At 53.6% G+C, this 12,822-nt stretch overlaps 1 protein-coding gene across 2 annotated transcripts in view; it reads right to left on the reverse strand.

Moving 5' to 3' along the window:
• The window catches only part of NUDCD3 (NudC domain containing 3), a 100,107-nt gene that overhangs the window by 32,697 nt on the left and 54,588 nt on the right, over positions 1–12,822 (reverse strand). For both annotated transcript variants that reach the window (XM_051853060.3, XM_051853059.3), the window contains exon 3: positions 1,258–1,390. In XM_051853060.3, coding sequence (XP_051709020.3) covers positions 1,258–1,390 — 133 coding nt within the window. The remainder of the gene's footprint in view (positions 1–1,257; positions 1,391–12,822) is intronic.

Here is a 12,822-nt window from a genome sequence, read left to right on the forward strand (position 1 = left end):
ACAAGTGAGGCCCCGACGGCGCGGCTCCCTCGTGCAGCCCCTCCCCCCTCCGAGGCGGTACAGGTGCCTGCGGGTCCACAGCAGCTGCCCTCGGCCTCCGCGCTCCTCTGCTCCTCCTGCGGGTGCAGGTTCTCTTCGGGAAGACTGCGAGAATGACACAGTTGCTGGCATCCATCCAGCGCTCCATACTGCGATGGGAATTACGTAATGTCCCATTTGGCATGCTACATGCGATTTGTTGTGAAGGGAGGGAAGCCTACCGATTCACAACCACCTACGACGATGGTATTCCTACCAAGGCCCCCAAGTAAACAGCTCTCTCCCCCTAACGACTGAATCCATTCCAGCCCACAAGACGGAAGTTCCAGAAACCGCTGGACTGTGCACGTTACGGCCACTGCTGATGCCGGGATGCCTGCTCTCCACTGTGCGCTGAGCTCTCCAGATCGCTTCTCACGGCTGGCCGGGGGGGCCTCACCGGTGACCTGGCATGGCTTCCAAGAAGCTGGGGGTGTTTGTGACTCAAGAAACAGAAGCAGTTGTGTGGCCGTGGCTGAGGAGACAAAGAGTCCTGGCCCTGCACCTGTGCTCCGGGAGGCAGACGCAGACGTCCACAGGTGCCACTGGGCACTGGCCCCAGAAGAGATGGACACCCTGGGTCTGAGGATCTCAGGTCAACCTCAGAGAGGAGGTGTGCAGTCAGGGAGGTGTTCCCAGGAACATGTGTCTCACCTGCGTGCGTGCACCAACAAAAGGGGGCCGCCCCTCCCTCCCCACCCCCAGCAGCCATCTCCCAGCCTGCAGTACTGTAGCGTCTAACCGTCTCTCTCCACTGTTTCAATCACAAACTTCACTCTGTGGCACACAGCCCATCACACACTGGGGTGCCAGTGTGTGACAGAGGCGATAGGATTGCATCTGGGCCCTCCCTGTGAGTCAGGATGACTGACTTTTCTTAAGGAGACTGAAGGCAAGTTCAGTCTTTAGGGAAAACAGAGGGCTCACTAAGGTAACACTCGCGTGTTTGCACAGAAGCTGAGAGGCAGGCCGTCTGCAACAGGCCCCGAGAACATCTGTGACTGCGAACAAGAGCCAAGGACGTCGGAGGCGTGGGATTCTCATGGCTCTGCTGCTGCTCACAATCAGGAGAGGGCACACTGGCCTGGGGGACCCCTGCAGGCCAGCTGGAAGACCCTCTGGGCAGAGCTGAGGGCAAGGACGCGGCCCAGGGGAACCCCAGCCCCAGCCCGCTGTTACCTGCTTCCCCTTCACCACATGCTTGGGCACCGGCACCCGGACCTCCAGGTCGGTGTAGTCCTGCGACCAGGTGTAGTTTTCACGGACGGCACCGTTGTAACTGTCGGGGTTTCTCTGGAACTGCTCCTGAATCCTGAGAGAACAAGAAGGGTGAGATGCAGACAGAAGCAGAGGCCAGGGCCACCAGCACAGTCCCCCGCATCCCAAGGAGCCCACCCGAGTGTCCTTTCAAGTTCACCTGCTCTCACACCTTCAAACCCCCTTCCTGGGTGTCCCAGGAAACCAGAGGAAAGGAAGAGCTACAGGAAGAAACCCACCTGCAGAATCTCAAGTTTAGGAAAAGCATCTGCGACCACAGCAGAACACAGCCAGGCCCCAGCAGCCCCACGGTGCTCTGACCCAGGCCTAGTAATTAACCACGGAGTCCCCGCGAACACACTGCCTGGCAGGGCCTACCCTTAAAGGGGAGGGGGCAAGAACAATGTCAGCTTACGGCACCAACCTCGAAGTGAACCCCGCGAAGTCGCAGAACTGCATTAAAACTGTGCATCTGTTTTTTTTTTTTTTTTTTTGCAGGCAGAGTGGACAGTGAGAGAGAGAGACAGAGAGAAAGGTCTTCCTTTGCCGTTGGTTCACCCAGTGGCACACCGCGCTGATCCGATGGCAGGAGCCAGGTGCTTCTCCTGGTCTCCCATGGGGTGCAGGGCCCAAGCACTTGGGCCATCCTCCACTGCACTCCCTGGCCACAGCAGAGAGCTGGCCTGGAAGAGGGGCAACCGGGACAGAATCCGGCGCCCCGACCGGGACTAGAACCCAGTGTGCCGGCGCTGCTAGGCGGAGGATTAGCCTGTTGAGCCACGGCGCCGGCCCAAAACTGTGCATCTGTTAAGACAAAGCCTGAAAACCCAACCAAACTCTGCCAGAGATGCCTGTTACAAACGGCACAGGTGCAAACAGGCTAAGCCAAAAAGTTGATGTTAAAAATAAAATTCAGTATTATCACACAACTTAACACTGTTTATAACATAAACATTCTATGAAATAAGCTTAGACGCGCAAGTCCAGTAAGTGAACTGAAGAGGTAAACCACAGACAGCAGCCTCGGCACACAGGAGCAGCAGCTGTGAACACGGAACATGCCAGCATAGAGACAGCTCAGGCCCACCTCCAAGGCTGCTCAGAGAGCAGCACGTGGAACGTGGAGGGAGAGAGCCCACGGACAGCCAACGCTGGTTTCCACTCAGGCAGGAAGCACAGAAGGGCATGTGCCAACATCTCCATCACTGAACAAGACAAGGGTGGGTGAGCGGGGCCAAGTTTTAAGGCAAGAAGACACTCAGCTACTGTGGGTACACTCTGCCAGCACGGGTGTGAGGCCAGCCTCCACGACGGCCTGACTGGTGGCAGCTGAGGGTTGAACTGTGGCTGGCATCTGAATCCCCAATGAGATCCACAGAGTGACCCAGTTACAACGAGGTCAGCAGGACGGGTCCTAAACCAGTGGGACCGGTGTCCTTGGGGTGGGGGGGACTATGGACACAGAGGGAGACACCCACAGGGAAGGTGATGTGAAGACAGACAGAGACGAGGGCCGTGAGCCACCCCCGGAGCGGGAAGAGGCAGGGAGGATCTGCCCCACGGCCTGCCCAGGAGCACAGACCAGCCAACGCCGTGCCTCACAGCCTGGTGAGACAATCCACGTGGCTTCAGCTGCACACGTAGGGTGCTCTGCTGTGGACACGAGCAAATATCTCCACCAGAGGTGATAGCAAATCCAGTGCTGAGTACCTATAGGACCAGCCTGACCCTGTCCACACGGCAGCACACGGGTAGAGAAACCCACGGAGGGCGTCTAGCTGGACGCCGCCAAGAGACGGGGGTAAAGGAACCAAATAGCCAAAGCCTCGAAAACATAGCAAGAGACAGATAACACAGGTATTCCCCCCAAAAAAGCAATTTTCAAAACCTGCTTATTGCAATGGGGAAAGCTTTCAACCTATCAAGAAACAGGGAAAAGGACAAACAATCCTGATGTATGGCTTCAGTCTCTGGAAGAAGCAGCATTTGTACAAGGACGCTCGTGGCACCTCTGGTTGTCTTGAGTAACTAACAGGGAGCCCACTCGTAAGCTTAAGGATCAGCCAAATGCCCTATACTACAACAGACAGACAGTACCATAACCAAGAGAAAACCTTCTCTAAAAGTAGGGCTGGTGGACACGGTGCGCTGGCTGCAGCACGCCGGCCGCAGCGGCCTTTGGGGGGTGAACCAACGGAAAAAGCAAGACCTTTCTCTCTGTCTCTCTCACTGTCCACTCTGCCTGTCAAAAAAAAAAAAAAAAAAAAAGTGGGGCTGGTGGGGCCGGTGCTATGGTGCACCGGGTTAACGCCCTGGCCTGAAGCACCAGCATCCCATAGGGCGCCGGTTTGAGACGCAGCTGCTCCACTTCCAATCCGGCTCTCCACTATGGCCTGGGAAAGCAGTGGAGGACGCCCAAGTCCTTGGGCCCCTGCACCTGCATGGGAGACCTGGAAGAAGCTCCTGGCTCCTGGTTTCAGATCGGCGCAGCACAGGCCGTTGTGGCCAATTGGGGAGTGAACCATCGAATGAAAGACCTCTCTCTCTCCCTCTCTCTCTCCCTCTCTCTCTCTCTCTCTGCCTCTCCTCTCAGCGTAACTCTGACTTTCAAATAAATAAATAAATCTTTAAAAGTAAATAAATAAAAATAAAAAAATTTAAAAAGTGGGGCTGGTGGTGTGGCGCAGAAGCTTAAGCTGCTGCCTGCGACACTGGCACCCACGTAAGCACCTGCCCAAGCCCCAGCTGCTCCACTTCCAATCCAGCTGCTGCGATGCACCTGGGAAGCAGCAGAAGACGGCCCAAGTGCTCGGGCCTGCCACCATATGGGAGACCCAGTGGAGGTTCTGGCTCCTGGTTTCAGGCTGGCCCAGCCTGGACACTGTATCCATCTGGGGAACGAAACAGCAGGTGGAAGATCCCCGTTTCCCCATCTTTGCCTTTCAAATAACAATCATTTGTTTAAAAGTGTCAGCGGCGGGGGGCAGCACTGTGGCAGAGCGGGTAAAGCCGCCATCTGCGGTGCCAGCATCCCATATGGTCTCCGGTTCGAGTCCCGCTGCTCCACTTCTGAGCCAGCTCTCTGCTATGGCCTAGGAAAGCAGTGCAGGATGGTCCAAGTGCTTGGGCCCCCGCACCCTTGTGGGAACCTGGAAGAACCTTCCAGCTCTTAGCTTCAGATCAGCCTAGCCCCACCCATTGCAGCAACTTGGGGAGTGAACCAGTGGATGGAAGACATCTGTCTCTCTGCCTCTCTGTAACTCCGCCTTTCAAATAAATCAATCAATCTTCAAAAAAGTGTCCACAGGGGCCGGTGTTGGGGCATGGCAGGTTAAGCTGCCATCTGCAAAGCTGGTATCCCATATGGGCACCAGTTCACGACCTGGCTGCTCCACTTCTGATCCAGCTCCTTGCTGGGGCACCTTGGAAAACAGCAGAAGGTAGCCCAAGTACTTGGGTCCCTGCACCCATGTGGGAGACCCAGAAGAGGCTCTGGGCTCCTGGCAAAGCCTGGCAAAGCCCTTTGGGAAGTTGTAGCCATTTGGGGAGTGAATCTGGGCCTGTCTCTCTCTTTCCCTCAGTAACTTTGCCTTTCAAATAAATAACAAATACATGTTAAAATAAAAAAAAAAAAAGTGTTCATAGAGACAGTGAGACACCCTGCAGCCCCTGCACTCAGCCCTGGGAGACCCCAGAACATGGTTCAGGAAGCAGGCACAGTGAGGGGAAACTGCCAGGCCGTGCCCCTGAGCATGACGGTGGCACGGAGCTCACATCTGTCGCACGAGGACAATCCCAGGAAGAACAACGCGTAAGGCAACTGGGAGGAAAAGGACTTCCTTCTCACTGATGGCTGGGCCAGTGCGGGGGGGGGGGGAAAGGAGGTTACGAAAACACACAAACAAAACACCCCACCCAACCCAGGGACCCACATGGCCCCAGCACTTGACAGAGGTCAGGAGATAAAAGGAAGATGCCTCCAGGCTCTCTGAAGGAAGGGAATCCAATGTAGCGGACCCTGGCTGCACCTGCTGGGTCCAGGGACACCTACACAAATACCTGCTCCATCCCCACTCACACATCAGCCACCTGTCCCCCCCCCCCCCTGCAGCCCCACAGCCTCCCCCACACGCCGCAGGAGAACTGCTCCCAAAACAGCCCTAGCAAGTTGCTGGGTGCTTTTTTTTAACACTCTGAATCTATATTCTCTTTACACAAAGTTGATTATTTCCAGCCAACGTTGTGTAAAAATAGGTGTCCTGTCAAGCGCAGGTGGCTCTGGGCGCACAGTGCACCCGTGGCCACCGCACAGCTGCGGGTCTGGGGAGGCGGGAGGTGGGAGCCGAGGCTTCAGCAGAGTAGGAGGGTGGGAGGAGGAGGGTGAGTCAGCAGCCGGGTGCAGATTAGGGAGTTGGTCTCACCATGGCTCCCACTCCCGATGAGCTGGGACAGGCTGTGGAAGTGGGGGAGGTAACTGGATGGGGCTGGGCCAGCTCTGGCCGCCAGACCCAGACAGCAGCTGAGCAGAGCTGCCGGCAGCAGCCGCCTGCAGGGAGGCGCTGCAAGGAGGTGCCTGGGTCCAGCCCAGCAGCCTGCTTGTGCGGGCAGAATCAGAGCGGATCCTGATTAGAGCAGCTGAAGGCAAGCACAAGCAACAGTCAGTAAAGGGAGCCAGAGCCCTCGCCCAGAGAGCTGTCCAGGAAAAGGGGGCCCTCGAGGGAGAAAGGCCCAGCTCACGGAGCCACAGGTGCTGCCCCAAGCTGCTTCTCAGAGGAGCTTGTACTGGAAGTGAGTTCTACTGAGGGGGTAAAGGCCCCCACGTCCCAGTCAGAACTCCAGAGACATCTGCAGGGAAGGCCAGGCTGGGCACTCGTCGCCCCCAAGCTCTGTGTTTGTGGCCTGGCTTGCCCACCCCTCTCCTCCAAACACAGCCACTCTTTCACATCTCCTACAATCAATCCTGGCCACCTTCCAAATATCCACATCCAATCATCCTCAACACTCCCAGCCACCCAAGGTGAGTGCTTGCCTCACATCTCCCCACGCACCTGTCCACCTGACTGTCCTTGACCCTCAGGGAGACACCATGCGTATGCAGTTTCTCTGCTTCCAATCCAGCTTCCTGCTAATGCTGACCCAGTGCTGATGGCGCAAGGACTTGGGTTCTGTCACCCACATGGGACACCGGTTTTGAAGTTCTGGCTCCTGGCATCGATCTGGCCTAGCCCTTCCATCTGTGGTCCATTCCCCAAATGGCCACACAATGGCCAGAGCTGGGCCAGGCTGAGGCAAAGAGCCAGGAGCTCCACTGGAGTCTCTCACATGGGTAGCAGGGACAAGCACTTGGACAGTCTCCCGCTGCTTTCCCAGGAAGATTAGCAGGGAGCTGGATTGGAAGTGGAGCAGCTGGAACCCTAACAAACACTCACACAGGGTGCCAGCGTCGCAGGCAGCAGCTTATTAACCCACTGAGCCACAACACAGGCCCCAAATAAAATTATTTTTTAAAGACTTCTTTATTTGTTTGAAAGAGTTACACACAGAGGGAGAGGGAAAGGCAGAGAGGCAGAGACAAAGAGAGAGGTGTCTTCCATCCGCTGGTTCACTCCCCAGTTGGCTGCAAGGGCCAGAGCTGCACTGATCCAGGAGCCAGGAGCTTCTTCTGGGTCTCCCACGCAGGGGTAGGGGCCAAGCACTTGGGCCATCCTCTACTCCTTTCCCAGGCCATAGCAGAGCAGTGGCTCAGAAGTGGAGCAGCCAGGTCTTGAACTGGCATGCCCATATGGGATGCCGGCACTGCAGGTAGCAGTTTTACCTGCTACACCACAGCACTGGCCCTATAAAATTATTCTTTAAACTACCACACACACATAAAAAAAAAAAAAAAATACCGCATGCATGTCCAGCTTTGGTTCAAAAATCTCAATCTAAAATTCATCAAAAAAGCCCCAGCTGTTATGGCCATTTGGGGAACGAACCAGTGGATGGGAAATCTCTCTCTCCCCCTATCACTCTGCCTCTCAGATAAGTAAACCTTTCCTGTTGAAACAGGGAGGGAGGAAGGAATGGTTCTGTAGGAACCATATTTTCAGGAAAGCCAAGTTCCACAATAAGTATCCCAGACAATAAAGCAAGAAGGTGAACAGGGTAAAAAAAATGACCACTGGGGGCCGGCGCTGAGGCGCAGCGGGTTGACACCCTGGCCTGAAGCGCCGGCATCCCATATGGGCGCTGGTTCTAATCCCGGCTGCTCCACCTCCGATCCAGCTCTCTGCTATGGCCTGGGGAAGCAGTAGAAGATGGCCCAAGTACTTGGGCCCCTGCATCCATGTGGGAGACCCAGAGGAAGCTCCTGGCTCCTGGCTTCGGATTGCTGCAGCTCTGCCATTGCGGTCAACTGGGGAGTGAACCATCAGATGGAAGACCTCTCTCTGCCTCTCCTCTCTGTGTAACTCTGACTTTCAAATAAATAAATAAAATCTTAAAAAAAAAAAATTGCCATCATGTACTCTGCCATGAAAACAAGGCGCCTGGTGGCACTGTGCACAGTAGCCAAGCACCACGGATGAGTCTGGAACACCCCCAGGACATCTGCAGTAGCAGATGCCACGCACCTGTCAAGAGGACCCCTGGGAGGCGTTCTTGCTCCCAAACCCAGAGCCTCAGTCCACTGCAACCTACACACGGTCAGCACAGTGAGAGGGGAATTAGTCCAGGTGAGAGACTTACACAACCTAGTATCCAAATCCAACAGCTGGGCCTTGCTGAAATGCTAATTAAAACAACAACAACAACAACAACAAAACTATAAGACACATTTTAAGACAATCAAGAGCCGGCGCCACGGCTCACTAGGCTAATCCTCTGCCTTGCGGTGCCAGCACACCGGGTTCTAGTCCCAGTCGGGGCGCCGGATTCTGTCCCGGCTGCCCCTCTTCCAGGCCAGCTCTCTGCTGTGGCCAGGGAGTGCAGTGGAGGATGGCCCAAGTGCTTGGGCCCTGCACCCATGGGAGACCAGGAGAAGTACCTGGCTCCTGCCTTCAGATCAGCGCGGTGCGCCGGCCGTGGCGGCCATTGTAGGGTGAACCAACAGCAAAGGAAGACCTTTCTCTCTGTCTCTCTCTCTCTCACTGTCCACTCTGCCTGTCAAAAAATAAAATAAATAAATAAATAAAGACAATCAAGAGAGTGAACATAGACTGGGTATTGAATGATTTTAAGGAATTACAAATTTTAAGATATAATAATTACATGAAATTTAAGCCCTTACACTTTTTACATAGATACTTATGGGTGAAAATGCATGATATCTAGAATCTGTCCTATCAAAATCAAAACTAAAAGCACCTGGGAGCAGGGAGACAACGCGCGAGCCGCGCCGAGCAGCTGGGGACAAAGCTGTCCAGGGTCCAGCGGGCGCTCGTGACGCTCTTCCCTGCTTCCGGTGCGGTTCGAGAATCTCCAGCACACAGCGCAGCAGCTGGGTCCCGGGACGGCCACGCGCCCAGCTGCTCCCCGCGAGGCCACCCTGCTCTCACTGGCACACAGCAGTGCCACGCCCACAGGCTCTGTGCTTCCTCGGGTCCCTGTCACAATCTCGCCAATTCCAGATGCTCCAGCTTGATCCTCACTCGCACCTCCCTGCCGACGGTGCCCACCAGCAACAAAAACACTTGCTGGCCACACATCCATCTTCCGTGAGATTCTCTCATGTCTTGCAAGTTTTCCCGTAGGTAACTTCCTTACTTGTGGGGGTTTCTTTCTAGATCTTGGTAATTATTTGTTGGGTTTTACACTTTTAACGCATCTTCTCCTATTTTAAGGTGACTATCTGATCACCACAGCCTGTCCACGTGTGATCAGATGCCCTGGGCTTTTGTCTGCTCACAAGTCCCTCCTCCCTCCAGATCCAACAGAGCATGGATCTTCCACCACGACTGCTCCACTTGTTAGCGACTGCACCTGTACCCTTTCCACCCAATCTGCATTCCTGTGTGGGTTCTCAGCTGCTCTCAGTCATTCCAGAGTTTGTCTATTTTTATGTTTCTTTCCCTGCCCCTGCAGAACTAATATTTTTGTAAAGATTTATTTATTTATTTGAAAGTCAGAGTTACACAGAGAGGAGAGGCAGAGAGAGAGAGAGAGAGAGAGAGAGAGAGAGAGAGAGAGAGATCTCCTATCCGCCGGTTCACTCCCCAATTGACTGCAATAGCCGCAGCTGCATCAATCCAAAGCCAGGAGCCAGGAGCCTCCTCCGGGTCTTCCCACATGGGTGCAGGAGCCCACGTAATTGGGCCATTTTCTACAGCTTTCCCAGGCCACAGCAAAGAGCAGGATCGCAACTGGAGCAGCTGGGACTTGAACTAGCGCCCATATAGGATCTGAACTGCAGGTGGCAGCTTCATGCACTACGCCACAGCGCCAGCCCTGAACCAACTTTTTCCTCTTTGATCTTCTGTACAGGGACATTTAACACAAGAGTCCCCAGAGGCTGCCTTGGCACTGACCTGCCCCTGGCTCATCTGTCCCCAAGCTGCCACACGGGCAGCCAGCTCTCTCCTGCCCTACTGCTGCACCTACACAGCCAGGAGACTGTCCACTGTTTGATCAGACAGAAAAGCTCACTTTAATAATAATTTTTAAAATTATAATATATTTTCAAAGTTCGTGTCTACAGTTTAAAATTTATTTTGTAGTTACAGTTTTAAAACAAATGATTCCATAGTTACCTGAAGTAATTGAAGCCAGACAGTTAACAGTCACATGTTATATAATGTGCTTGTGAATAATTCTAAAGGTTCCTCCTACCCACGTGAGAGACCTAGATGGAGTTCCTGGCTCTTGGCTTCAGCCTGGCCCAGACCCAGCTGTTGAGGCATTCAGGCAGGGAAGCAGCAGATGGGAAGGTGTCTCCCTCTGCCTTTCAAATAAATAAACTTTAAAAAGAAATAAATAGGCCAAAGAAAACACCAACACTCAAGCTTGTAGCACCTACAGTGCCAAAAAGGCTGAAATACAAATTTAGAGACCATCTACATCAGACGGTCAGCCAACAGCAACAGAATCAACCAATGTCTACCCTACCATGACTGCAGCTGTGACGAGCAGGTGGCCTACTAGTTGAGATGCCCACGTCCCGTGTCAGAGTGCCACGGCTCCTAACTCCAGCTCGTGACAATATACCTCCTGGAGGCAGGAGCTGGGTTCCCGTCACCATGCACACGGGAGACCTGGCCTGAGGTCCCGGCTCCCAGCTTCAGCCTAGCCCAGCCCGAGCTCTCACAGGCATCTGGGAGAAATCTAGTGAATGAGAGCGTGTTCGTGTGCAGGCTCCCTCTCAGCCTCTCAAATAATTTTTTAAAAATCTATTTTAGGGGCCAGCGCTGTGGCTTAGCAGGCAAAGCCACTGCCTGCAGTGCCAGCAACCCAGATAGGTGCTGATTCGAGTCCTGGCTGCTCCACTTCCGATTCAGCTCTCTGCTGTGGCCTGGGAAAGCAGTAGAAGATGGCCCAAGTGCTTGGACCCTGCACTCATGCAGGAGACCCGGAAGAAGCTCCCGGCTCCTGACAACGGATCGGCACAGCTCTGGCCATTGCAGCCATTTGGGAAGTGAACCAGCGGATGGAAGACCTCTCTCTTTCTCTCGCTGCTTCTGCCACTCTGTAACTATGTCTTTCAAATAAATAATCCTAAAAGCATTTATATATATTATATAAAAATGAAAGTTTGTATACCGAGACTTTTTTTTAAATCATGTAAATTTTTTTAACAAGGGAAAGAAGCATTCTAACTTTTTACAAGATAATAAATGTGAAATAGATTTGTATTTTTTTTTTTTTTTTTGACAGGCAGAGTGGATAGTGAGAGAGAGAGAGAGAGAGAGAAAGGTCTTCCATTGCCGTTGGTTCACCCTCCAATGGCCGCCGCAGCCAGCGCGCTGCGGCCGGCGCACCGCACTGATCCGATGGCAGGAGCCAGGAGCCAGGTGCTTTTCCTGGTCTCCCATGGGGTGCAGGGCCCAAGCACCTGGGCCATCCTCCACTGCACTCCCTGGCCACAGCAGAGAGCTGGCCTGGAAGAGGGGCAACCGGGACAGAATCCGGCGCCCCGACCGGGACTAGAACCCGGTGTGCCGGCGCCGCTAGGCAGAGGATTAGCCTAGTGAGCCGCGGCGCCGGCCGATTTGTATTTTTAAACTACCCCATAAATACATCAATTTATGAATTCTGAATTACATAAGTATCCTAGTCTTCAATTCAAGTTTCTTTTCCTATTCATTCAAAATCAGAAAAATTTTAAGATGAGCTTTACTGGCCGACGCCACAGCTCACTAGGCTAATCCTCTGCCTTGCAGCGCCGACACACCGGGTTCTAGTCCCGGTCGGGGCGCCAGATTCTGTCCCGGTTGCCCCTCTTCCAGGCCAGCTCTCTGCTGTGGCCAGGGAGTGCAGTGGAGGATGGCCCAAGTGCTTGGGCCCTGCACCCCATGGGAGACCAGGAGAAGTACCTGGCTCCTGGCTTTGGATCAGCGCAGCTCCAGCAGTTGCAGCCATCTGGGGAGTGAATCAATGGATAGAAGAGCTCTCTCTCTGTCTCTACCTCTCTGAATTTCTGTCTTTCAAATAAATAAAAATAAATGTTTAAAAAAAATCATTGAGGCCGGCACTGTGACACAGTGGGTTAAAGCCCCAGTCTGCAGCACCAGCATCCATATGGGTGCCGGTTTGAGTCCCAGCTGCTCCACTTCCAATCCAGCTCCCTGCTAATGTGCCTGGGAAACAGCGGATGATGTCCCAAACCTTTGGGCCCCTGCACCCACGTGGGAGACCTGGAAGAGGCTACCGGTTCCTGGCTTCAGGTCAGCTCAGCTCCAGCCTGCTGCGGCCATTTGGGAAGTGAACTGGCAGATGGAAAACCTCTCTTTCTCAATGTCTCTACCTCTCTCTGTAACTCTGTCTTTCAAATAAATAGAATAAATCTTTCAAAAAAAAAAAATAAATAAATAAAAGAATCAAGTCAAAGAAAAGCACCAACACTCAGGCTACAGTACCTACAGTACTGAAAAGGTAAAGTCCAACAATACAAACTATTTCTCAGAAACAGAGAAAACACAAATGTTGCACCCTACCACTGGGTGAGAGAGCACTGACATGGGGCCCCTGGACAGAGGTTCACTGCCCTCTTCCCTTATCCATACAGGCCTGTGCTAAGAGCCTCCTGCCCAGGCCATGGTTCCACACCACAGCTTCACCTAGATCCAGCAATCCCACCAATCCACTCGCACGCTGGACCTCTGACTCTCCCTCAAAGCACAGCGTCTGAGTTCCACCAATCCTGGATCATCCTCACCCAGTCCCAATACACATGCCACCTCTCTCAGTCCCAATGTAGACCCTGCCCTACACCTAATCCGAATACACAATCCCAATGCAAATCATACCCTCATATCACAAAAGGGCCAAGACAGGGGCACTGTAAACTTTTTT

This window comes from Oryctolagus cuniculus, chromosome 16 (genome assembly GCF_051225735.1).
Source record: "Oryctolagus cuniculus isolate XC-2025 breed Fujian yellow rabbit chromosome 16, ASM5122573v1, whole genome shotgun sequence".
In the NCBI taxonomy this organism is placed as follows: Eukaryota; Metazoa; Chordata; class Mammalia; order Lagomorpha; family Leporidae; genus Oryctolagus; species Oryctolagus cuniculus.